Source organism: Bombus huntii, chromosome 2 (assembly GCF_024542735.1).
Source record: "Bombus huntii isolate Logan2020A chromosome 2, iyBomHunt1.1, whole genome shotgun sequence".
NCBI lineage: Eukaryota > Metazoa > Arthropoda > Insecta > Hymenoptera > Apidae > Bombus > Bombus huntii.
Genome location: NC_066239.1, coordinates 5,020,742 through 5,048,731, shown reverse-complemented (window position 1 = coordinate 5,048,731; position 27,990 = coordinate 5,020,742). Strand labels below are relative to the sequence as shown.

Sequence of the window (27,990 nt, the reverse complement as noted above, 5' to 3'; positions counted from 1 at the left end):
TTGTGGATTTTTCAACTGAAAATACGGTTTATATTATATTTTGAAAGTCTGAAATACATCGAATTGAACATCATCTTACATTTTCTTATTCAAGTTGGAGGTATTTTCTGCTGAAATTTTGCGAGGTATGGCAAGCTTTGTAGTTTCAACGTCTGGTATTACGAATCAGTTTTATTGCCGGATGTAATATGTACAACTTACTGTTTTTATCAAATATAAATCTCTCGTTTTAAGAAGCAAAATGTTACAAGAACATTTCTTGACGGTTTTGTTGGGCGCAGCGATGTCGATGACGCTGTCTTGTTCTGGATTTAACCCGGAACGCTCGGGTAACGTACAAAATATTTATCTTCTGTAAAATAATCATTGTCGATAGTAAACATCCGACAAACATGAATTTCTTTCTCCAATTTTACGGAGCAAAGTTACATTTCCAAATTATTTCATACAGCTACTTTGTACTGAAATCGTGTCTTTTTTAGCAAATATTCCAACTACCTGGAACGTGGTATCATCGCTGGAAACCGAGCAGAAGGTTACGGTGGATCACGTCTCTAGTACGAAAACGGAAGCGACTGATGCCGACAAAGGCTTGCAAATTTCGGACACAAAGTTGTCAACGAGGACCATCGACCAAACGAGTCCTGCGGATACGACGCGCGAGAAAAGATTCGGTTTTGGCATGGAGAATATTGAAAGTGACACGCGTTTCCCGAAAACCAAGGACGCTAATTTTGCAAAAGAAGCAGTGGCTATGGAAACGATCTCAAGTTCTCCTCCACGGAATGTCGTCGTGATTATCGCTGATCCGGGTCAAAATCAGGAAGATTTCTGGAAGAGTTTCAAGGCTTCGCGTCTGTTCTCCGTTGAAGGGATGCTTCAGGTATAATTTCGTGTCAGTTATGATGTGTTGATATAATTTTAATAATTAGATCGGTAAATAATTAAATAAATAAGCAAGGACATCACGTGCTTAAATTTCGGGTATGTGTGAGATGAGAGGAATTTTATAGGATAAAATAAGGCTAAAATCAAGTATAGCAAAATTATGTGAGCGAGTTTACAAACTTGTCAATTTATTTTGTCTTTTATTAGCAATTGTCTTAATTAGCAATTACGAACATCGTTTAATTCAGAAATCAAATGTTCAATTTAACATCAATGAAATAGAAGAAACCAAAGACAACAATTGGCGAGCAAAAGCATGTTGTTCAAATTAATGATAGAGTTGACTGAAAAATTGAAATTTATTTTAGAGTTGTAACAATATCCAAGCAGGCAAGGCAAGATTCTCTTTGGGCGATGCACTAATTCCCGGCAATAGGGACAAGAAACATGATTGCGAACACTTCCTACGTTCAAACATTGCAACATTGCTGCTTTGGACTCGAGATGTTAAGGGAATGACTACAGGTATAGCTCTTCAAAATTTATGTAACGCTGTACTTTGTAAATTTATATTGTGTTACATTATACACGTAAATTAATAATTGTATATAGATATTTTTTTATTTATTTGTTGAAATTACAATCAATTCTCGCGTTGAGAATTTTCAATAATTTTTCTGGCGTGGCGCAGTGACATGGCTGTTTATTTACAATAGATTAATACTTATTATAGATAGGTTTAATTTATAAGTATTATAAGTAAGTGCATATGCTTAGTTTGGATAACTAAATGAATCTAGCGTTTAGGTCTAGCGGGTAGTGCCTCTTCAGCCTGCGAATCTGGTCCGTCGTGTCAAGTAGTCCAGTGATTAGGGGGTTTCGGTGTTTGTTGACTCTTTTGCTATATCTGTCGCTGTATTTTGCTATTTCCTCTTTGACTGTGGGTATCTTGAGGTCGCGATGGATGGTTTCGTTGGTAACATACCAAGGTGCGTCTATTAAGGATCTTAGCGTTCTCGATTGAAAGCGTTGTAGTATTTGGATGTTGGAGTTACTTGCTATTCCCCATAGTTGGATTCCGTAGGTCCAGACAGGTTTTATTACGGTCTTGTAGAGGGTAATTTTATTCTGCATGTTTAGTTTGGAGCGTCGGCCCGTGAGCCAATAGAGTTTTTTTAGTTTGCCCTTTAGTTGCTTCGTTTTATCTGAGATGTGTTTCTTCCACGTTAGTCTCCTGTCCAGGATCATGCCCAGGTATCGGACTGAGTCTCTGCTAGGAACTGTTGCATTGTTGATGGTGACCTGGGGGCAAGTTTGTTTTCGGAGCGTGAAGGTTACATGTGAGGATTTCTTTTCGTTGGTTTTGAAGCCCCATTTATGAAACCACTTTTCCATGGAGTCGAGACTTCGCTGGAGAGTGGATGAGGCTATTACCGGGTCTGCGTGGGTAGCTAATAACGCTGTGTCGTCTGCAAATGTCGCTATTGTTATATCGTTTGATATAGGTAGGTCGGCAGTGTAGATGGAGTACAGTAGGGGTCCGAGGACACTACCTTGGGGTATGCCGGATTCTATTGGGAATGTTGCGGAAGTGGCGTCTAGGCATTTAACCATGAATTGTCTATTGGTTAGGTAGGATTTTAGGATGGAGTAGTAGGGGTGAGGTAGGATCTTTTTAAGCTTGTATAGTAGCCCTTCATGCCATACTTTGTCGAATGCCTGTTGGATGTCTAGGAAAACCGCTGAGCAATATTTTTTCTTTTCGAGTGTTTGGCTGATCGTATGAGTTATGCGGTGGATTTGCTCTACTGTTGAATGTTGTTTTCGGAAGCCGAATTGGTGATCTGGGAGTGTTTTCAAGTTCTCTAGGAGTGGAAGGAGTCAGTTCGAGAGCATCTTCTCGAATAGTTTGGACAGGGTAGGTAAAAGACTGATTGGGCGATAGGAGCTGGTTTCGTATATCGGTTTACCGGGTTTAGGGATGAAGGTAATCAATGAGATTTTCCAGGCCTTAGGGTAGTGTTCAAAGCGAAGGATAGCATTAAAAATCGATGTGATGAGTGCTATCCCTTTTATGGGAAGTTCCTTGATTGCTTTATTGCCTATTAGGTCGTGTCCTGCTGCTTTCTTGGGGTTCAGGCGACTGATTGTTTCTATAGTCTCTGCAGAAGTGAAGGGTTCGATAGGAGGGGACATTTGGAAGGGGGTGTGCAAGTATTCAGTAACGTCCGCGGCAGCTTTGGGGGAATGGGACTTTTGACAAGTATTTAGCAAACAGGTCGGCTTTTTCTATAGGGCTTCGCGCTCATCCACCTTGCGGACGGCGGATAGGTGGGATTATTTGTGGGGGGCGTGTGAGTTTCCTGGAGGCCTTCCATAGTGAGTAGTTGGAGTCGGCTGTGGGGGATAAGCTGGCGAGGTATTTTTGGAAACAGTCGTTTTTATAATTTTTTAAGGTTTTGGATAGCTCTCTAGTTGCGTTGTTTAGTTTGCGTTTGTCATCCGGTGTTCTATGGGTCTGACATACTCTTCTTAGTCTACGTTTTTCTGCTATTTTTTTTAGTATGTATTGGGGATATTCTTGTTTGCTGATAGATGGCTTTGTCGGTGTGGAGAGGCGGATTGCGTTTATTATGCTCGTGTTTAAGTATTCCGTGGCTGCTTCGATTTCTTCCTTTGTTTTTAGTGGAGTTAAGGCTGAAGTTGAGTGTGTAAAGACTTCTCTAAAGAGCTGCCAGTTGGTGTGTTGGTTGCGAATGGAGCCATTAGGTGTATTCTCGATGATTGTTGAACTGATTGTTGCTATCACGGGGGAATGATCAGAGGAGAGATCAGCCGAGGAGTTGATCTGGACGTGTCTTGATGAGATATTTTTAGTTACGAAGAAGTCGAGAAGGTCGGGTACTTTGTTGGTGTCAGTGGGCCAGTATGTGGGTTCGTATGTGGTGAAGTAGTTGAGGTTGTTGTTTATTATGCTGTTTAAGAGGTTTTTGCCTCTTGCTGTAACCAGTATGCTGCCCCATTGGATGTGCTTGGCGTTATAGTCTCCTCCAGCTATGAATCTATTGCCCAGGGTGTCCAGGAAGTTATCAAAGTCTTCTTTGGCGATGGAGTGTCTGGGAGGGCAGTATACTGCTGAGGTGGTGATTGTGCCATGACAGTCTTCTATTGCTACGTTTGTTGCTTGGAGGTAGACTTTCTGGAATGATGGAAGTTCGTAGTGCTTAATACTTGCTTTGATTATTATTCCGGTGCCACCGTGGACCTTTCCGCTGGGGTGTTGGGTATGGTAGAATTTGTAACCATTTATTTTCAGGTAGTTCTTGTCGGTGAAGTGGGTTTCCGATACGAGCATTACGTCGATTTGCTGGTGTTTTAGGAAGAGTTCTAGTTCAAGTTTGTGTTGCGCTGGACCGTTGGCGTCCCAAAGAGCTATGCGCCTTGGTTTTATTTTGCGTCGGGGCGTATTAATTTATCCATGATGAGTGTTAGTAGCGATAGCAAGTTATTTATTTGCTCTGATTGTTTCTCTATTAGCTTTTCAAGCCTAGAGAAGTTGTCTGTGTTAGGTGGGTTGGGGACACTATTTTGGGGGAAGATTCCTTTGGCTATTCGGGTTATTTTGGATGCCTTGTACTGCTTGGGCATAGGAGGTTGAGGTGGTGATGAATTTGGTAGGACTGGGTGTTTGGTTGGTTGAGGGGGTTGGGATAGTCGTGAATTTCGGCGGGCTGGGTGTTTGGTTGGTTACCTCTTTTGCTCTGAGTTTAGGGTACCTGTTTGTGTATAGTGTTTTATAGGCTGAGCAGCCTTTGTAGTTGGCAGGATGGTCCCCTTGACAGTGGATGCATTTCGCTGGGGTTTCCGGTGATTTGGCGCACTGGTCAGTGGAGTGAGTGTCTGCACATTTAACGCAGCGGAAAGTATGGTTGCAGTATTTCTGCGTATGACCGTACCTTTGGCACCTTTTGCATTGCACTATTTCTTTTTTCACAAGCGGTGGTTCGAATTTTACTATCGCGTTCATTAGGCGACTGATATTGTAGATTTCCTTATTGTTCGGCTTTTGTTTTATGTCTAAGAAGAATAAGGATAACGGGTCTTTCGAGACTCTATGCCTTATATTACTTACGTTGATGACTTCGTGGCCGAGTTTTGAGAGTTCGTATTTGAGTTCGTTTATTTCTGCTGAGTGGTGGATGTTTCGTAGGACCACCCGGAAAGGCCTTTCCTGTTTGAGTTGGTAGGTGTGGAAGTTGGCGTTCAGGGTCCTAAGTATCTTGGTGAGTTTTCTGTAAGCTTCTGGGTTCCTCGGCAGTATTTTTACTTTATTGTTATTTATCTTTAGGTTATAGTCCTCCTTGGAGATATCTCTCTCTAAGGACTTGATCATTGTCTGTATGTCGATGACGTCGTCCACAAATATTGGTGGAGGAGGGGGGATTCTCTGTGAGTGTTGGTTTGGTGGCGGTTCTACGATTTCCATGGCGTCGTTTGAGGATTCCAATACGGCGAACCTGTTGTGAGTGTTTATTTGTATTGCTGTTTCTATTTTCCGTTTCTTGGTAGTATTAGCGTCGTTGGTGCGTAGAGTTCTGCCACACTTCTGCCACGGGGGAGGTAGCGCGGGGTAGTTGCGAGTCTGCTCCGGAGAGCCTGGTCGCGATTGCTGGGCCACCATCGAGCTAGTTAATTCGAAATGAATAACTAGTCGTGAGGCTATGAGGCTAATATTCGGGTTGGGGTTAGGTGCGTGGGATTTTCTTCTCCCTAAAGGGTAGGAAACACTTGGTTGTGTTCACTTTCGACGGTTGGGCGACACGTGTTGTTTTCGGACTACGCTGGGCACTAGAGACACGTCTGCACGCTTCGGCACTCCACAGCGAACTGTATATAGATATAACGAGGAAAAGCCAATGATTATGCTCAACGCGCTTGTAAGTTTTATTTCAACAAAAATAGTTAGTTTGCAGTAACATCACCCTTTTACCATAATCTCTTTGCTTCTCAACGTATTTGTTTGAAATTGCACAAGTTCTTTTATGTCTTCGGCATAAATAATAATTCGTCTATATTTTTATATTTTATGTTATTCTACAATATTCTTTTTCTAGTAACAACATTTTTTTTGTAAACAGGAACGTTATCCAACGCGAACTTCACTATTCCATCGTTGTTCGGATTCGAAGAATCGGTAGGGTTCTCAAGAGACTTCGACGAAATTGATGAGATTAACATGAAACCGGAAGTTCGTAAAGCAAAGCCGGAAATTCGTGGTGACTGGCACGTTATCGACTTAGGAAAACCGATCGATCGAGTCCCTCCTTTGATGCCTCCACAAAACGCTCGAGAAGACGGTGAGTATTTTAATTGTATAAATATAAGACAGCATTTAATAAAATATTTAATAACGTTTAACGTAACACATGAATCTTTCAAATTGCTAATATTCCCTATTTTCAGGAAGTCTATTTGCTTATTAAATATTTTTTATTATTTCAATTACAAATCTTCTAATTCGAATCTTTTGAATATGTGGGCGCAATTTATAATAAATTTTTTCTTCTTTGATCAGTTGAAAATTTAATTGTCAAATTCAAATTTCAAAAAAACAATTTTTCTCATATGCACCAATCTGACAGTATGAAAAAAATGTTGTAACTGAGCATCAATTTTGCAATATAAATATTTTCCAATCGCTATATACAATATAGATGAAGCTGCATGGAACGTGTTCGATATGTTCTCCAAAATAAGGCTCGTTCTGTTTCGGTCGTTGCTGGAATCTCTCGGTAGAAACGTCGCTGCCTCAGAGGACCCTATTTCCTCTCGCAAATCGCATCTTCTGCGATCCAATTTCGTGGACATGGTCGAGGAGCTAAAGTCAGTTGAAAACGAGAAAGGTTTCATATTGGTTGCTTCGCTGTCTGCCAGCGAGCTCGATTCAGCATTGGAGTTTCTACAGCGCGAAGTAAATAATTTTGCAGGAATCTGTAATGCTTTTGATTCATGCAATTTAATTTCCCAGTATATAGTATGTCTTATCTGTTGCTATTATCAAATACAGATGATCTAGGATAGATGAGAAAAGTAATTGTACGCTCAGTTTTCTCGAGACAACATATGTAAGAAAAAGTAGTAGAAATAATGCTCATATTTTGTGTAATAATTTCGTTTAAAAATGTTTATCGCGGTTCAAAATTTATGCTTGATACAAGATATGAAAGGGAAAACGAAGTCTTTTTTTCTTTTCTATAATAATTTTTGTTTTCGCGATAAGCGAATGGTATCGAGTTGAGAAAGTCATTTGGTATTTCCTTAACAAGGATAACTCGTTAACGCTTTCGCTGCTGCTAGGATTAATTACGATATACAAGGATTTCCCGTCTTGTACTGGAATATCGTTAGTGTACTATTAAACGAAGAGTATTTTTTTCAAAGTACTTACATTCACAACGATCTCAACTTTTTCACTTGTTCTTAGATTTTTTTATTTTAAAATCATTCTGTTTCGTTTTACTTCCTTATATCGTGTCAAAAATTCGTTCTCATCGATTAATGTTAATAAAATGATGATAAAAGGCATCGCAGGATACGCTGCTCGTGGTGATAGGAGCCTGCCCGCACGACGGCAAACCTGTACCATTCTTTGCACAAGGACCATCCGCCAAAATGATTCGCGAGGCTATAACAATTTGGGACGTCCCAACTGCCGTTAAACATGTCATTGCCAATGGCTGTCAGGACTCCGGTTGCAGAAATCGTCGACATGATGCTAACTCGCCTCCTGTTGCTCAGTTGAAGATTATACCACATAACGTGGCCGTGCTGAGAAGAACGTCTCGAGACACTGCTAAAAAATCGGTGAGACAATGTTGATCTTTTCTGGGACAAAAATAATTTGTTGCAAAATTATGCAAGAAATACTAGAATATTACAAATTTTAGTTGTTAGTTTGTTGTTACGTTAGAGTGTGCATTAGAATCAGCGTCGGAATACTAATCAAAGGATCAAATATTTGAGGAAATGAAACAGATGACACTGTAATATGATAACGAGTAACGAGTAGTGTGATTAGTAGCATTGACTACTACCCCGTTTATCATAAATGAACGATAAGGATAGTGCATAATAATAAATGAAGGATAGAGACAGAGGTGAACTGTTCGTTGAAAGTTAGAATCGAATTCACCGGTATGACGACAGTTTCAAACTGTCCAAGAATACTTGATACAAACCACTTCCGAGTATAAATAGCGTTCTTCGATAGTAACCTAGACATTGAACCTGAGAAAACAGTGTAGTAATAGGAATATCATGATAGTCGTAGTAATAACGTTCGCTTTTGTTTTCGGGATTAACAATTCTCATGATGGTGAATGAAATTCAGAAAATAGGAATTCGTTCGATATTCGGAAACAATGCTTTTTCGATGAAATAAAACGAAACTTAACAAATTAATTAGCATGTAAACGATTAATTAAATTTTATTTAACCAATGACAAATTAGATGTTTATATACATACTTAGTAATATGATTAATAAATTAGAATACCTTTTTCACGGAAAATAGAAAATCTTTTTGTGCTTCTGTCAAATATCTCTAGTTTCGCTCATCATATTATTTTATTTGAAATATGATCTTTTGTAAATATTTTATAAAACTATTGCGTGTAATATAAAGGTCATTTTAAGTGTATAATATCCATTTATGCGTTTCTACATACATCTAACTTCGTTAAATTATTCGGACGAAATAAAACGATTGCATATTTACGTCAATAAATTCTTAATTGAGAAAAAAAATTGTCAAGTGATGTTTTAAAAATAAAATACATAGGATAATATATATACATAATAATAAAATATAAATACAAATGTTGAATTCCACGAAAGGATCGATTTCGTATGGACATTTTGTTACATGTAATTCAAATTCATGATTCTGACACAAGCTGAAATTAATCATGACCTTTCCGGGTATAAGATATATCAGAAAAATGTTTCTAACATACATTCCGCAGGTATGCAATCGATATGTGACAGTATGTAAAGATACGTTCGAATCGGTGAATGGCGCTTAATTTTTTGACCTCCGATCAAAAAATTGTACTACCTTGAACTATTACAAAAAAATTGTATAAATTGCTATATCAAACTGTTTATCATAAAAAATTCGTAGGTATCGATGTATGGTATTAAACTAGGAAGATAGATGTATCAAGTGCTATAATACTAAGACAATAATTTAACAATATTTAGATTAGAAGACAATCGAAATAATATAGACATATGGATATAAAACTTTTAAGTGGCATGACGCTATGGAGAAATAAATAACACGGAAACTAATTTACTCATCAAATTTTTATTCACCTGTTACTTTATTAACTTAACATTTCCGTCGAGGTAATTTTAACCGTAACACCCACGTTTCACATTACCAGCTCTTTTTTAGTATTATTCCCGGTTGAATATCAAATATGATTCGTGTCGAAAAAATACGCGAATGGGAAAAGTAATATGACGGAGGGACTGATACTTGAAACTATATCTCGTATATATCTCTGTGTATACCTTGAGGACGAGGTTGACGTCGATGGAATACAATCGTTAACAGTAAAAGAACACAGTTAAAGTTGAGCCACGTACTTGTAGGCTACGATAATTAATATAATCATAATTGTAAATAAGCGTGATTTATGTAAATATCGAGTTAATTTGTAGTTGCGAAAAACTTTCTCGTTTACTTGAAAATCGAACGAATTATTAATTACTACGGTGGAGTTTAATTAGTTCGTAGTCATATAATTAATTATCATAATATAAGTAGTTTTTATGATGTAGACGTAATTAATATATAACAAAACAGAGTTAAAAAAAATCGTTAAATGGCGAAGAATTATTTTCCTAAAGAAAACTAGGACTCTTTGCAATTCGCTTTGTAACTTTTTGTACACTTTTTTCATAACAAACTCTGATTTGCAATATAAATTTGCATGATAAACACATGTTATATCGTGTAATAGTATACGTTCTTGAACTGCCATTCCGTAGTAAATGTTCCACTTATCATAAAATGATAAATGGGAATTCAGTATAGAACATGAAACAGGAATTTTTCCATCTATTAAGGCTATTTTTATTACACAGATATATTAGTATATATTCCTTTTTTATTTTTACACTGAAATTATTTGCTATGTATTAATTATAATTAAGTATTATATAACACCTCAACGCCTGGCATCGTTGGATCATAGATGATCAAAACAGTCTGAGTTAGATTATTTAATGTTAATGATTATTTAATTTTATTTTGCATTTACGATATTCTATATAATTTTAATTATATATTTATATTGTATAAAACATAAAATATAAATTAAGATTAACTAACCCAAAGTACTATAATGTAACTATAACTCAACAATATCAGCTAGAAGTTAAAAAAATTTCTTTTTAATTAGATTTGGCGTTACAAGCTCCTTTTATTCAGGACAAAGTTACAAATTAATGAAGATTAGCCAGTATTAGTTAGATTGGTCTTAGTCTTTGTAAATATAAATCAAACACAAGCTGTAATGTAAATCGGTTACATTGCTGTATTAATAATACAGATGGCAAATTATTTCTACTTTTCCAATTGTTGGATTAAATAAATTACCATAAATGCTAATTCATTATACGCTATAAATGTATAATTATAATAATTATGCATTCGTAAGAGTATTTATTGGTAATCAAATGTTGCAATTCACCGTACAATAAAATAAACATTTTGTTGCAGGATGACGGCAACAAAGCTGAAGTTCCAAGTGTTAAGGTAAAACAATACTTCGTCTTCTAAACAGTACTTTATCCAGTATGTTATGCTGTGAATTAAATAAGTTTGCGAAAGGAAAATACGCACTTTCACTGCTAGATCTGAGTCATGCGTGCACAATGTTATATTCATTTTCATTTATTATCGTTCACGATATACGATAATAGATCCTAATATCATTGCTATCGGCCATTACATAATTTTTTTAAATAGAAAACTATACCATTCGCCTAATTCGAATTCGATTTTGAAACGAAAACATAAAGTTAGAATCGTCATTTTTATTAATCAGAACAATTGGAAACATAGCATGAGCATTATATAAACGTCATTTCTGCAATCGTATTATTGTGGAACATAATCTCAATATTATACAAAATAACTCAAGTTATAACCAACTCTTAATATTGAATTAACGTTGTCTTCTTCTTTTCAGCAGAACGAGGTTGTTAAAAATGTTGCCGACTTGAACACCAAGGTAAAGTATTCACAATTCTATGTTTAATTCGTTGGAAGTCTAATATTCGTTTTATATAAATTTTAATTCATTTCAAATTTAATATTTATTTCACATAAATCGCATATTGCGAATATATCAACTTATCTTCATTCGGATGATTTGAATAACACTGCAAACTAATAATCGCTTCTTTTAGAGATACGTATTAGCTTTAAAGTGACGAAAAGTATACTTCTTCCGACATAGAATTGAGATTGCCGTGTCCATTAATCAGAGTAATTAAAAGCGTCGCGTGGACATTATATAAGCGACATTTCTGTAATCCTATCAATGAATAACGTAATCGTTATGTAGTTAGTTATTTCACCCAGCCTTATTATCACATTAATATTATCTTCCTTTTTTTTCAGCAGAACGAAGTAGTTAAAAATGTGGCCGATTTAAATGTCAAGGTAAAGTATTTAGATTTCAATGCTTAATTCGTTGTAAGTCTAATATCTATTTCATATAAATTTTAATTCATTTCAAATTTAATACTTATTTTACATGAATTGTATATCGCGAATGAACCAATTAATTTTCAGTTTAATGATTTATATAGCATTTCAAACTTAATATTCTTTTATTTTTTCTTAAATCTCGCTACTAGCTCTAAAATAAAAAAAAAAAGAAATGATTTACTTACAATTACGATACATTCATTTTTGTTAATCGAAACTGAAATATATATATATATATATACTGAAACATTCGTAAATACTTGCTTGCAGGAGGAAACAGTAAAGACCGAGGAGAGGGATGCATCACCAGAATCAGATATGAATTCAGCAAACTTTAAAATTGCGGAGAAGTTCACCACGATCTTTGGCGTAATTGTCTCGTTGGTTGGCGCATTTGTCCTTACCTCCTAAAAAAAAAAGATCTTTTACATTGATCTCATAATCGATGACCCTAATTTTTAATTTTCTTTTATGGAAATTGCGTCAAAAATGTCCTGGGTAAAACAAACGATATTAAAATCTTCGTCATTTCTGAGTTTATAATTGCTGCTTTTTGTAAATTTCGTTTTCTCCTTATGAAGCTGTAAATTTTTAATTCTGAATATGAGAAAGTGTCTTAAATGGTGCAAAATTTTATTAAGTTGTCATACCAGAGAAACTCCTTTTTTCCCTAATATTTTTCCTACATATTTTTCGTTAGTAACAAGTTCCCGGATAAGAATGCTTTTTACATAAGCATGAAGAATAAAGAGAAACAAAGTCCATGGATTAAATAATCGCCTTACTACATTTAAACATTTAAACTGAACGTTGAGATATTCTCGTATTCCATTTGTGTGTTTTTCTTCTGCATTTTATTTTTCTCCAAATTTCAAGATATATAAAGCATGGAACATTTCAAAACATAAAATAAAGATATATAAACAGCAATTGATTGATTTAAAAGAATTGTATTTTTATTATTTATGCTATGATCAAAATTGTGAATTATTTTATAAATAAAAAAGTGCTTTAAAACACGTTCTTTCATTTCACGTATTCTTGGTAATAAACAGGTTTGAAATATGGTTTCAGAAAGTTTAATATAATTTTTAAACTCTGGATGAAATCAAGTAAAACAGAAAGAAAAATCTTAATATTATGATTGCAATTAAAAATGTAATATATATAATTCTGTTTTCTAAAGCAAATGTTTTTTAGTTTTATTACCAACCAATAATTTATATTTAGTTGGGGATTTCAAAATACAATATAAAAATAGAGGGAGAAAAAGTGAATTGGAATAAACTGAAAAAATGTATTTATTTTCCAATCAAACGTATAATTAAATAAATTGACACAATAACCCAATTACATGAAATTAAAATGTATAACGAGACTTTTCGTTTACAATTCGTGTATTGCAGCAATAATTTCTAATTGACCTAGTAACGCACGCACATATTTGGTAGTAGTAGTGACATTTATTGCACCATCCGTACATTTCAATGTTTCCGGACACAATACATGGTATAAGCCTAATAAGAGTATGTAAAATATGTAAAAAAAACCATAACACTATTCGGATAACGGACATATGTGTAACGCAACATAACAGCGCTGTTGAATTTCGAAAGCATTCCATTTTGATGACTATCAGGGTAAAAAACGATGCACCACACGCAGCTACGTTACTTCCTGGTCTTAAATTACGTAATTATTCGATTTCAAGTTTCTAAAATTCGTACGTTGCTTTCCTTATCCATTACTTTCCTTTCCTTTTTTTTCAATTATTGTATCATTTCGTTGGGTTTCATATCTTTTTCCGACGTATTAACCATTCGTTAATTTGTAGAAAACCACAAATTTCTAGGATACTCTAATTACTATATTTGTTTTATTAAATTATAAAAAGAATATTGCTAGCTTCAAATATATTAAAAATATTTTATGAAAATGAACGTTTGTAAATGAAATTTAAAGTAGTTTACATCAGTATTAAAAATGTTTAAGAATTTCTTTAGCATGCGTTCGTATGTTTTTTGCTTTACTGACCTTACATTGATGTTACTACTTGGTTGTATAAGAAAAATGATCACCTTTGGTTTTTGTGCGACTTGACACTATTTTCCTAGCTATCACGATAACTACACTGTATTTTATTCAATAAAGAATCTTTTCAATATCGTAGAACATTACCATTATTATAATGATTCTAAGAAAAAAGAATAATATTTCAGTGACTACAACTTAAGTAATATTCATATATGTTTTATAAATAACACAATTATACGTTATTAATCGTCTATAAATGTAACTTCCGACATTTACAACAAGAAAAGCTTACAGCTAATTAATCATTTCTAATTTTTACTTGAAAACAAATAATTAGTATACGTAGATTGCGTGATACTAACACTATAACGATAAAATGATAGATCAGAATAGAATACTAAACAAAATATTGCGCTAAAATATAATACGACATACAATAGGGAAATAAAATTTGAAGAACGTAGATAGTATATGTATTTTTATATAGTATTATTTAAAAATATTTTAAAAAAGATAGTGAGATATATTATCGCGTAACGTTAATTATTCGGAGGAAATACATGTTTATTGGAATTCTGAAAATTCGTCTGAAACGTGTACAAAGAGCAACGTCGAGAATAATGTCAAGAAAAGGAAGAATAATAATATTTTGTGTTTATGTTTATGTATATGAGTGTGAAATATAAGGATAGTATAGATTTGACATTTTTTAAGAATAAATTAGGGTTACTATGTAATTAACGTCGATAAATATTTCTTCTAATATTCTGTTATAACATATTGACATACAAATGCGTTAGAAATGATCTGTTAATGGTAATTAATAATGAAAAACCGTACAATTCTTACTTACAATGCTATTGACATCGTTTCATTCGATTACATTTTCAAAAAACTTTTAAAATATATCTGGGTTACTAAATCAAATTTCAACAGCCATGAGATATTTATTTTTATATTTTGTTACGCTTGTAAATTCCGTGCTAGATCTACATAGGGCAATCAGGTTTATCAAGGCTTAATATGCATTAGGTACGCTCAAATTTTGATAACATATGTCAACAAATTCTGTAAGCAATGTAAGAGAAAAAAGAGATTTACTATGTAGATACATATTAAAGTAAGTATAGGAAACAGAAAAAACTGGAAAAAGAGCTAGTCAGCCAACATTACTACGTCCAAGAAAATCTGGTTTGATCGCATATTAAACTGTATATTCAGTTGATTGCTGAAACTCATTTGCATATTTCTGAAAAAACAACTGTTGCATTATTGTATAGCGGAAATTGTTTATTCTAAGGGGTAACAAGAAATGTTTATAAAAAAAGAGGTAAATTTTATAAAAAAAAGGGAGGACTGATTGAATGTATAAAAGAGTATTTGTTATTGAAGAAAAGAATTAATGCATTTTTAATACATTGACGAGAAAACTAAAAATTTCAAAGTGAACAAAGGGAAACTGAAGACGAAGACTATAAATTATTTAAGATAAAAATATTCAGTTTCATGTCAATGGAATTACGCTTTCTCACTCTGTGAGTGACTTAAAATTGCTTGTACTTTCAGGAGGATTAATTTGGTTTCCAATATTTAGTTAACAAAATAAATTTGCTTTACACCGAACGAATCCACGGCGTTTGCATTAATTCAGGAGAATTTATCTAGGTAATTGCACCGGAACTCCGTTTATTCGAACGAAATTTTAAATAACGCCGGATTAACTGACCTCGTGCCAATTAAATACCTTTAGTTTAGAATAAAAGTTAAAATAAAAAATTATAGTTCGTGGGAATAAATTCCTATGATATTAAGAACGAATAAACTCCTACTATATCAATGCGTAACATAAAAATTAAATAACAGAAGAAATCGTTTATTCATTATTTTAATTTACACACAAAAGGATTGATTAAGTTACAACACAAAAGAAATTAACCCGCTTCTCTATTGAGAAAGTAACAATTTGCACGTTCATGGCTTTAGTCTAGGAGAAACGATGTGTCACAATCTAATATTATTTCTTCTCCAACAAACAGAATCTTATTGAATTTTCATAACGAACGAAAGAAGAGGATTTTTAAATCTGATACACTAAATACCAAAAATTGGAGGATAATTGAAAGTATTTTTCTATTTCCCTAACAGTATATCCATCTTGCAGGACATCCAAGTATCGATTGTGGTCGGCTTTTCTTCGTTCTGTGTGACTCGTGGAGAGAAAAGCGAGAGTGGGGCATCACACGATATAAAGGAGAACCGGTCCAAGAGGTAATCGTTCCCACTCCATCGACCGTTCTCCATCTCTTCGGTTCGCCACACGAGTATCGTGCATTTCTCTTTCCGTGTCCGGCCGTACTTGGTTATCACCGTTGTCGTCGATTGTTCTTCGTGATTCCATCGTACCGTTGTTTTCAGGATCGACGTTTCGTCGCTATTAGACAAGGTAAGGGTGCAAAGCCTATTACGAACCTCCATTTTTTGAAACCAACTGAGGCCAATTGACCTCTCGGAAGCCAAACTGATTAATACGCTTTATTTATACTTTAGACGATAAAGGTATAGAACTTGTATCAAAGAAATTAAAGCGTAGAAAATAGGAAAAAATGTATAATAAAATGAGAAACACAAGCTCTTTTATTCGTGTATTTTATAAGAAATCATTTAAATTTCTAACAATGTATACTGTTGCAAATTTACAAAATTCCTATGAGAAATTACGAATTGGTCGTTTCCAGTACTCTAACGGTTCCAGCGTTAATGTCGCTTTTGCGAATTTTTCGATTTCACCGATCAGAAACGTAGCTGTCATTCGACTTCTCGAGAAAAAAATATGTATAGCCAACTGTTATTTGTTGAAGATATATCATATAAATGTGAATTTTAGAGACTACCGCTTGTAATATCTTCACTTTTTACTTTATGTAGTTTATCAGTATGGCTTCTCAGTAGCACATTGAACGTTATGGAGCACGTTAACGTTTTTTAATATTCTTTTACGACGCGAAGATATGGGATTTGAATGAGTAGTTCTGCATCTGAGTTATGGCTATGGTTTATTGACCTTTCTAAGATTTTCTCTGACATCTAACGATCATTGAGATTATTAGCTGATTTTGAAATTAATGTTAAAGATATTTTGTAAATGACGAATGAAAGATGAGAGTTCTATCAGTGTTTATCGCGTAAAGAGCAGTTTAAAAATACAGTCGATTGAAAGTGAAAGTGATTCTCGTTTCTTATCCTCGAGGTTCTGCTTTTCCTTACTTAAAGTGGTAGTTTCGACAGCGTCGATGAGTTGTTATATCCTCAGAGAGTGAGTTTAGTGAGCATACTGAGGACTTTACGAGTTACATTAATTAAATTAACTAAATTAAGGACGAAAGAATTGGGATCGTTTTCTGCGATATCAAAGGTAATTAAGATTCGCGGATTAAAAAATAAATAGTAGAAAAGTCTATCAATTGAGAAATAGATTCATCTATTAAGATTCAAATTAAATTCAATTAAAATTCTAAATTAAAATCACAAATGCGTTTCGAGCGCTTTATGTAAATTTTTATGTAAATTTATATTTAATTTAATATTTAAATTAATATTTATGTAAATTATGTATGTAAATTTTTCAATTTAAAAAGTGTTTCTATCTAAAAATACGTTCATACCAAAATTTTTAATATTTAGGATATCCTTAGATTTTACAACAATAACAAAATTTGTACCAATGAAAAAGTGGTTTGACGTTTAACGATATAGTGGAGCGTAGGTGCCTTGAGTATACTTTGAACGTAAGTCGAGTGTAATATGAACCAAAAGCTATGGAAGTTAAAACGTAATTCGAAAGTTTCGAAACACTAGTCTAGAGATTTAAAAGCTGCACGAATCGAAAAGCAATTTCAGTTTCCTATCGCAAAATCGTTCCACGAGAAAGCAAGCGTAGTTTCTCTGCGAAAGTGAGGTTTACATTTTCAGTAGTTTTGCGATTATCGCGATTCCCGCTTACGTAGCACAGAACTTCCACGTTTCGAAATCACGTTTTAAGCTTTCCCTTTGACTTCGTACACCGTCGCATCGTTTGGCTCAAACAAAATTCATCGCACCATAATGGTTCTTCGTTACGAATCTAACTCACATTAGCATCTCAAACAACCGACATGTTACCGTTTTTAATTCCCAAACAATCAGATGTGTAACCAGATTACACAAGCATTTGCATGTAAAGGTCGTTTAGAGTAAATGTCAGTGAAAAAAGACAGGTATTTGTGTGAATCTCGATCCAATGTCGAAGACGTACGTTTCTATGTCCAGTCGATCATCTTCCTGTCACTGCTTTCCGTTTATTCCGATCATTATCGTCTTATGATTAGATCATATGTGAAGCCGTAATTGTTTCGCTTGATTATTTATGCACTGACAAGAAGAAGAAGAAAATTAAAGAGAGAAAAATTCTCATCGTCGTTTAGTAACATTCAATTTTTCCACAGATGAAATGGTCATATAGACGAATCGAAGACTTTCGATACTTACATCCAAAAGTTTCCATTTCTATTTCTCAAGCAATATTGCTTATAGAAATATTTCAATTTTATTAGAAGCGATCTTACTGACTTTCAACAACTTTCTTCTTCCTTTCTGGATATACTCTGCGTTTTCGACTATTCCAATATTGATCTCCAATTTTTAAATTTCAAACTTTCATTTCTTCTTTCCAAGCAACCGTAGTCCGCGACGTTGTCTAAACATCTATTCGAAAATTTCTGATGATTTGAAGCTTTCATTCCTTTAAGCAAATATCTAGATCCTTGCATTTTTCATCAGAAGACTTCAACTGTTAACATTTTTTTTAACAAACCAAACTTTCATAAGAATTATAAAATTCAACCGAGTCGCTAATATGTTATTGCACCAGTATGTCTCCTATGACAAAAATTGTTTGCATTTGTAATATTCCACGAAGCAAGGATCAAAAGGAAGCAGGAGGTCGACTCGGTAAATCTCAGTAGAATATGATTAGTACGTTCTATACTTTTCGCCACGTTCACGAGTCGCCTTTCCAACCATCGTTACCCAATTTCAGGTTTTATCAAGGACAGTCTTTGGTAACATGTTATATAGCTTTTGCACTGCACAACAATGCCTCTTTAAATGAAAAATCCTTGTTTTTCTATAATGCCACTAGATCATCCAGTTAGTCCGATCCTATTCTGATGACCATGTAAATCACCGTGAATTTAGCTTTCAGAGTTTCACCTTTTTTATTCATAGTAGTCGTAGCCTTTCTAATGGGATATTAGCAAACTAATTTAAATTACTGGTTGATTTGAAAAAGGTTGGTTTGTTAAAAGAAATTTTGGAGGTACTTTTTATTAAAATTTTTTAGTTTATTTTTTATAAAGGTAGAATTATAATATATTATTTTTAGATTAGAATTAGAATAAACGTAAACGTTATATAAATATCCTGACACTTTTGTTCACTTGCGCTAACGGTATTTGAATATAACCAATGTGTACAAATTAGAAATAGCACTATCTCTTCATGAAACCAACAAAGTTCAAATTTAAATTATCTGTTAAAAGATAATAATAATACATATATTTAGCTATTATTATATATTACTACGTATATTGTTACGTATTACTATACGTACACGTACTATTATGTATCTTTATTATTTAAAAGTCACCGCTTATATTAGTGTCAGAAATTTTCCTATCGATTTAAAAAAAATTTCACAATCTGACTTGTGATTAAAAAATTGAAGGGTTTGAAGTTTGATTAATGTTCGATTTAGAGATGTGGTAATATTTCGTGATAAACGTAAATGTTTGTTGTATTTTCACTTGATTACATAAAGAATAAATAACGTTTGTATATAAATGGTTGGTTTGTATGCATTTGAAAATTGCTTCCATGGAATGAATAATTCATCCTCGGGACATGTGTTCATGCTGATTTGCACAGATGTCATTTTACATTGTGTTTGTATACAATACAAGGTGACGATAAATTAAATGCCTTCATGGTTCTTCGTAGCGTATTTCGTAAATATAGAAGAGAATGTTTATATTGCAAATAAGAATTTGGAGTCTATTTTCTTCGATATCAAATTTGAAAATGTTCAAAATTTTTGGTACAAATTTAAATCATTAATATAAATTAGGAAAGAAAGCCTAAATTTAAAATAAATCTTTAGCGAAAATGTAATATAAATTCCTTACACGTTTCGTATACGTAATTTCTGTAAACGTAAATTTCAAGCAGACGTTTTAACGCGAGTATACCTCGAATAAATTTCCTAGAATAAAATTTATTAAGCCGAATTTGTTAAAAATGCACCGTTTTGAAAAGGAAAAAGTAAATGGATTACAAACGATAAAATTCGTAAACATTGCGATTCACATTCCACGGACAGAAATTTTATACAGTTAATCTTTATGGTAGGAAATTTTTCGTAATATGTGTTTACGATTACAATTATAATAAACATCTTATAATTTCTATTCTAGTAAAAGTGAAAGACTTTACATAGATAAACTTCATGAAATAAATTTCCTAGAATCACGGTTTCGAAACACAGCTATTTCATTTTTATGTAATTCCCCTTTCTTAACGCATACATATTTCGTAAATGTACGTCGAAAGTGTGCTCTCGTTAAGAAAAAGTATATATATACCTATTTATCCGTTTATTAAACGGTTGTATGACTCATACTGAAATACTTCCATTGGCATATGAATCAAACGTGGAATTCTTGTACGGAAACACTATTACTGATAATTTATCAAGAATCATCCATCATATCGACAGTGATGCGCGTAGAGAATAAATATCTAGTTATTGCCAAATAAAATTACGATACATACGTGTTATGCTGTTGCATAAATATTAAACAACGTATTTTATAACTTATACTATCCGTCAGTTATTATTTCTTTTTTCTTGTAATTTTATTCTTCTGTCATTTACTTAAATAAATTTCGTTCTAAAAATTCTATTTAATATTTCCTAAGCAAATGCATTAGTATGATAAATTCAAAAATGTATCAAACAATTCTTTAAAACTTATTATCATGCGATAGAAAATTATACAATTATCAGTTTAGAAATAAATAAGAAGCACAGAACGTGCGATTTTTCATATTAGTCTTTGTTTTAAAGGTACACCATGATACAAGAATTGACTAGTCCACGAATTCTTATTTAAACATTTACCTGTATAGAAAGTAGGTAAAAAAGTTCCAAGTTAAACATTTAAACGAGTGGATTGTTTGCTATTTATTTATTTATTTATTTTATTTCTCCATTGTAGATTCTAGGATATCGTTAGCATATCGTTAGGATATCGTTTTCATAGTATCATTGAACGTGTGACATTGTATCAATGTAACGTGACGAATAAATTGACTTAAAAGGATTTTTATTCCTGTCACTGTTCAATGCTTTATTTGCGAGTAAAAATAGCTTTTAACAGTGATTCATTGATACATAAGCAAGGACGTTTTTATTTCTGCAACGTTTTTGTCAGTTGATTCATTTCCTTATCATTTTATATTATTTAATTGAACAACAGAAGCAATAGACTTTTAATATATCATGTTTTTAAATGAAAACTTAAATTCTTTAAATTAAATTTGATAAAATAAAATTTCGGTGACTTTATTCACAATGCTGTATTTCAAAGAGATGTAGCAAAAACAAATTGAAAATATATTTATGGATAAATAGCATTGAGAGTCACAGGCATGTATTTTTTCTTCTTATTTTACAGTAATAGTTATATTTTAATTTGATATTTCTATAACATATTTACACGAATATCTTATTATTATATTTTACTTTTTCGCTTCATGATCTTACAAAAAGAACTTGAATTATTACTTAATTAATTTCACTGATTTCTAATCACTTTCCATAATCTAAGATATGTCCTTAAGATACATTCTACTGATAATTTTGATTATATAATCGATATTCGAGTTATAATTATCAAAACAACTAAACCCGTGGTCAACTATCTTAATAGAAACATTTACATGTATCGTGCAACGTTACTTAATATCCTTTTTTCTTTACAGTTATTCGTTTACGAGTGTTCTGAAACATTCACGTTTCTTAGAATCATTTACACCAGTCATCTGTATACATAAATTTTCATAATTTATTCAAATTTATTTCTCTTTTCTATTCATAGATTAGTACGATATTTACATTACATAGATTTTGATGAAAATAATATTCTACTTCACGGAACCTAAATACGTAGTCACATGATCATAGGAACGAACAGATTAAATAAAATAATAATTAATTAATTTGTGTAATTAATTTTAAAATAACCCACGACAATATTAAATTTCCTAATAATCTATTATAATTTGAAAAATAAACAAGAATATGTTGCCTAATTAATATTCAAAATTCATCATTAAATAACATAGTTCCTGATTAACTATCAAATTAGAAATAAATATTCACAATGAAATGGCATAATACGTTGCTCTATCTACCTACAAAGTAATACGGCGAACAAATTCATATTCATAACACGCTGCGCAAAGATCACGCGTGACTTCAATTTGAAATTAATCCAGAATAAGTCGATGAAAGAGGACGAAGAAGAAGCAGAAGAACAAATAGCGAGTGCTGTCGATCATTTTTCTTTTTCTCAGAAGAAATAGTGAAACACGCGGATTGCTTTCGGTCAACCGTGACGAGGTAGAGAAAGTTTAGCGTTAGGCAAGCCGCTTCTGGTCAACATTAATTTCTCGCATAAGAACGATGTGTAATGTCGAGTATTTGCGTAATTCGTTATAGCGTGCATTGCCTGTTGCACGTGCAACAGTACCACGGGAAGAATATCACGTTTATTATATATACGTATGCCATCCGAACGATGATTTCCTTCTCGTTTCAACTATTTTACCAAATATGATATTTATATGATGACTTTACAATATGTATGAGATCATACGGTGTCTCGATGAAGAGTTAAACGACAGAATGTTTCAGGTTCTCAGAATTTCTGTTGGACAAATTATGCTCACTAGAATAAGTTGTAGGGTTCGGTTGATTGATTATTAAAGAATTTTATCCCTTCGTGTTTCCTTCATTTTTATTTCGTTACATTATTTTCGTCGTTGATTATTCGTTGAATGTTAAAATATCGAGACCGTACAGGAAACACATGCATTTTCCAATTAATTGCGCAAGTGGTCATTTCGCATGCAAGACTACAGTGGATGTCACAATTAGCATACTTAAAGTTGTCATACGATGTCACATCTAGTTACCTGTCATGGATTAACTTCCTTGGTAAACATGTAGGAAAGATCGATTATTTCGCCACTGCAGGGCGATTACGCTTCAACAAACTCGCGTTCAAGAAATTATAGAAACAAGGAGTAGCGGAAACTATGTCATTTTCCGATATCGGAGTGGATTTTCTCGCATTAGAAACTCATTTGATATTCCTAATTACTTGTCATTGTGGTTTTATTCAAGATCATCGTTTTATATCGTTTCTAACAGTTATTCAAACGTCCTTTTTATTTTATTTATTTCCATATTCATATATTTATATTTATTTTCCAAAATTTTTGATATTCTTCTTTCTTGTTTAATACGATCGCAATGGAATTGATGGATATTTCAATTTTATGTATTGGTACGTGATTCTACAAATTTGACAAAGCCTGGATATTATTTATTCGAACGTATGAAAGATAACTGAAATATTAATTTTTCACGGTCTGCAAAAATTAGAATTAATATTATAGTCTTTCTTCTTATAAATGAAATAAGATTGTAGATTCTAGAAACATAGATTTTCACAATTACTTTAGATTAGTTTGTACTACTTTAACCAAAATTGATTTTCAGATGTTGCTGATTCAACCGACGGAGGAGATGTCGAAGCAGATTCGCGTGGAGCTGAACGAAAATGTCGCGACACGTGACAAAGACGTCGAAGTCATCAAAGAATGGCTGAGCAAACAACCGCACTTACCTGAGTTCGATGGTAATCGCGTTCGAACGATACTTTTCGTTAACGTGATGGATTGACATATCCTTAGATTTATTGCTCAGTTCGATATTTAATACAGACGTATTTAATAGAAAGAGCTAAGTAGTAGAAAGAAAAACGGAAGATATAATTGAGAAACCATAAAAAATTAAAAAGAAAGGAAGTAACATTCCTACTTGTTTTTAATTTTAATTATCAAGTATGTAATGTAAAGAGAAAAGATAAATATCGACTGATCGATACAAAGCAAGCGAATTAAAAGAGAAATAAAATATAGAGTCCAAAACGTAACATAAATGTAAAATAATTAATTACGATAATTATGCGGATTTTTATTAAAGTAGTTAATAATTTATACGTAATTATTATGACATATATATTTTTACTATGCTGAATAAATGTTCGATATGGTAAACATAGATCACGATTATTCAATGATTGATCGCTTAGAAGACATCTTTTTTTCGTTTCAGACGATTACAGGCTAATGACGTTTCTTCGTGGCTCCAAGTTTTCCTTGGAAAAGTGCAAGAAAAAGCTGGACATGTATTTTACAATGAGAACCGCGATCCCGGAGTTCTTCACTAACCGAGACATCACCAGACCGGAATTGAGAGATATTACCAAAATTATGTAAGCTTTTTTTCTATTGCTACGAGCTATTGAGAAACATTGTTGTAACTTTTTTCCATAATTATATGATATTCATAATTTCCTGCATAATCGTATATATATTGTATATTTATTTATTTATTTTATTCATTTGGTTAAAGTTTATTCTATATTACGTGTGATATTCGAAAAACTGAGAAGATCTGAGAAGGTCTGTGACTATGCAGTAACGTTATTGTGTCCTTGAAATAGAAAATTTTCTAATTCGACGAGCACGGGTAATTTCCATGACACCATTAACACGCACCGTGAGCCAAATAAGAAACTTTCCGCGGGAAAATTTACATGGTATAACGAGAAAAGTTCTGATTCGTTTTAATAAACCCCGACTGTTCGTTGCTAAGCTCGATTTTCGTAGCAAAGAATTAAACGGGAAGAGGACGTTGTTCTTCCAGTATTCGAGTGCACGTTCGTAGAAAATAAGAGAAATTAATTATTTTAATCCAGTTATTCTCCTTTCGCTCTTCTATTTTCCACAAATGTCGAAAATGCCTGATATTAAACAAGCATGTACGTGGAAGATGAAGAAAGTTAATTATTTTAGTTTAATTATTCGTTCGATTGTATTCATTCTATAATCAGATAATCAAAAATAATAACAACGATAAATTGAAAAACCGAGTTCTTCGAATAATGCTCTTTCGCCAGTTTAATTTTCTTTTACCCATATTGCATCGATGATTTATAAATGTGTATAATCAGATCTATAAACTCCATAGCTGCGATAATTTGAAATAAATATATATTTCAAGAAACTATTACCTTTCCAGTCAGGTGCCTCCATTGGCGGGTTTGACGGAAAACGGACGACGAGTAATAATTATGCGAGGAATCGACAAGGACTTACCAACTCCAAACGTAGCCGAAGTGATGAAACTGGTTCTGATGATCGGCGATGTGCGTCTGAAAGAAGAATTAGTTGGTGTGGCTGGAGATGTATATGTACTGGATGCTAGTGTCGCGACGCCAGCCCACTTCGCAAAATTCACACCAGCTATCGTGAAAAAGTTCCTGGTCTGTGTTCAAGAAGCCTACCCGGTGAAGTTAAAGGAGGTGCATGTAGTGAATGTTAGCCCGCTGGTCGACACTATCGTCAATTTCGTGAAGCCATTCATTAAGGAGAAAATTCGCAATAGAATCTTCATGCACAGCGACATGAAGACTTTGTACGATTATATTCCCAGGGAGATACTACCAACCGAATACGGCGGCGATGCTGGACCAGTTCAAGCAATTCATGGTACGATGATAATTATCTTTCTCAGAGTATGGCAACTGAGAGCCTCGTAATTAGATTACGGATATTTATGCATTTATAATTGAAAATTGCATAAATGAAACGGAAAATAGAATACGCGTATATAATTAGTAAAATGAAAATAGAACGTACATGATACGCAAAAATATACAAAATATCCAAAGTATTGTATTTATTGTAACATTTTATGGATCGAGTAAGTTTCTGCGTAATTTCTATCATTTTAATTAATTACGTAAAGACATAGGAATTCGCATATGTATCCGCAATCTACTCGTAACGAAAGCAACCTTTTCAAATTTGTCTACTTATCGAATAATGACGCAACCCGATCAGAGGCTCGTGATGGTGGAATCGATATTACGAGAAATGATCTAAATATTTCATATGATTGCTCAAACTGGAAAGGTCAAATAAAAAAAGTCCATATATTTTACTAAAAATGTAATACCACTTTACCTGGATTATTCTGCATTTCTCTATTATCTCATGTACAATACAGGAACACCTGTTGCAACGTTGCAACAAAAACACGTCTGTGAACGTGTCAGATAATAAATCGTACCGTCGAATATATCATTAAATTTATTTTATCGATCTCCAGTGATCAAGCAAAAGTCATCGTTTGTTCGTTTTTTAGAAACCTGGGTGAAGAAATTAGAAGAATACGGTCCTTGGTTCGCGGAGCAGGAGTCAGTGAAAGCAAACGAGGCGCTTCGGCCAGGAAAACCAAAGACTCACGATGATTTGTTCGGTTTGGATGGATCATTCCGACAACTGGTGATCGATTAAACCAACAACTCATCCAGTTGTCGACCCATGACAACTTCACCAACTACCATCCCGGTGCTAATACGAAGAAAATGAGTTCGAAGAAAGGGAGGAGACAATATGTGTATCCACGTCATGACGTTCATCAACAAGAAACATCATGTTACTAATATGTATATTTTCGATATACAGTTTTCAATTATTTGTCTATGCATATGTATATCGAATCTCCTAAAAGATTTTCCTGACTAGAAATTGATTCATCAGATGTTTGATAGATTTTGATGGATACACCGTCGTTCTATTCTTGCACAAATTCGACGGTGAAAAATTATTAATAGGAATTGATTGATCTAATTGAGAGCTGAGTATTAGTTATAGTAGAATAGATGTGGTTCTTTGCAGTTGAATAAGTTCTATTTAATAGAATTTTTGTTTATATCGATCTCGTACATAATGGAGATATACATACAGTTATCGAGCAGGTTGTAAAGCTTTAAAGTAATGTTGATGATGCTTACATTGCATATTTTTCTATATCTTTTTTCATGTGATGAATAAAACATTATTTTATTAGATACAAATGTTTCAATAGTCCTTAATTGCAGTAACTTTTTCAAGTATACCGACTATATCATAGATTTATTATTTATAAGGAAATATATCTTTTTTAGAAATAATCAGAGAATCATTTATCATTATATTTAGAAAATTGAAAAGAAGTACATATAAATAGATTAACAGGTGTGTCTGAAATTTGCAAAATTTCTTATACATTTGGAACAAAACAGATTTAATGTTTCATCGATCATCAGTGATGTAAAGGGGAAAGCGATTTATTAAGGGGAAAGCTGCAATTATCTTAATAGTAAGAATAGAATAATATCAGACGGAGGAAAGTAAACATTAATTGAAAAGTTAAACAAATCTTGGAGTATATCCATGCTTTCACCTTTTCCTTCATATCTTCTTGATTCTTTTTTGAATTTAAGATTATCAAATCAATAATTATTTATGAATATAATAACTACTTATGATTTAGAAAATCTAACTTCGCTCCACTACAGGAAAAGCGACATAAGATAAATAATATTTATTTTATTCGAACAAAAATTAAAATTTAAATAAAACGCTAGTGAAACGTGTAAAGTTTACACGTATTTATTTTTATCTGGTAATTAATATCAACTCACAAAATGTAGATGATTTTTCTTCCGAGAAATTACGAAAAAGACATCCTGTAAGTATAACATTAAAATAAGCGTAGAGTTTCGTTTCAAACGCAGCATAATTGTACAGGTGATTATCCGTACGCAGGTAATTCGTTTATTACATTGTAATTGCCGCGTCGAAAGTAGGTTAGACTGCATACGTAGAGCATAGTACTTTCGATTTTTGAAAGTACCTTTTTTTCAACACTATACCATGTCCCACATTGTGGAAAATAGGCTCGGTTCATGTGCAATGTACGATAATGTGTATACCTTTAAAAACTAATGGACGTGAGGAAATATCTCTCTCACAATTACCCCATAATTTTATAACGAAAGGAATGC

General features: G+C 33.2%; 2 protein-coding genes across 25 annotated transcripts; both read left to right on the top strand.

Moving 5' to 3' along the window:
• Positions 1-241: 241 nt before the first annotated feature.
• On the top strand, positions 242-7,607 carry LOC126878197 (uncharacterized). Its single transcript, XM_050640756.1, has 5 exons — positions 242-329; positions 483-883; positions 1,257-1,413; positions 6,027-6,245; positions 7,471-7,607. Exons 1-5 carry the CDS (start codon positions 242-244, stop codon positions 7,605-7,607), a joined length of 1,002 nt encoding a protein of 333 aa, XP_050496713.1.
• LOC126878337 (alpha-tocopherol transfer protein-like) lies at positions 7,606-27,465 on the top strand. Of its 24 annotated transcripts, none has more exons than XM_050641064.1 (9): positions 7,606-7,752; positions 10,679-10,714; positions 11,154-11,192; positions 11,588-11,626; positions 11,945-16,151; positions 23,589-23,727; positions 24,207-24,366; positions 25,176-25,645; positions 26,304-27,465. In XM_050641064.1, exons 6-9 carry the CDS (start codon positions 23,589-23,591, stop codon positions 26,453-26,455), a joined length of 921 nt encoding a protein of 306 aa, XP_050497021.1. In that variant the 5' UTR covers positions 7,606-7,752; positions 10,679-10,714; positions 11,154-11,192; positions 11,588-11,626; positions 11,945-16,151; the 3' UTR covers positions 26,456-27,465. The 24 variants fall into 24 exon arrangements, with proteins under 24 accessions (XP_050497021.1, XP_050497012.1, XP_050497013.1 ...); XM_050641055.1 differs by having other exon boundaries at positions 11,585-11,626; XM_050641056.1 differs by having other exon boundaries at positions 11,151-11,192.
• Positions 27,466-27,990: the final 525 nt, after the last annotated feature.

What these genes read in the sequence shown, in the direction of transcription:
- LOC126878337 (XM_050641064.1), top strand. Translation starts at nt 23,589, where the DNA reads ATGTTGCTGATTCAACCGACGGAGGAGATGTCGAAGCAGATTCGCGTG. An exon ending in GCACTTACCTGAGTTCGATG is followed by an intron (nt 23,728 to 24,206) that starts GTAATCGCGTTC and finishes TTTTCGTTTCAG; the next exon opens with ACGATTACAGGCTAATGACG. An exon ending in AGAGATATTACCAAAATTAT is followed by an intron (nt 24,367 to 25,175) that starts GTAAGCTTTTTT and finishes TTACCTTTCCAG; the next exon opens with TCAGGTGCCTCCATTGGCGG.
- LOC126878197 (XM_050640756.1), top strand. Translation starts at nt 242, where the DNA reads ATGTTACAAGAACATTTCTTGACGGTTTTGTTGGGCGCAGCGATGTCG. An exon ending in CCGTTGAAGGGATGCTTCAG is followed by an intron (nt 884 to 1,256) that starts GTATAATTTCGT and finishes AATTTATTTTAG; the next exon opens with AGTTGTAACAATATCCAAGC. An exon ending in TGTTAAGGGAATGACTACAG is followed by an intron (nt 1,414 to 6,026) that starts GTATAGCTCTTC and finishes TTTTGTAAACAG; the next exon opens with GAACGTTATCCAACGCGAAC.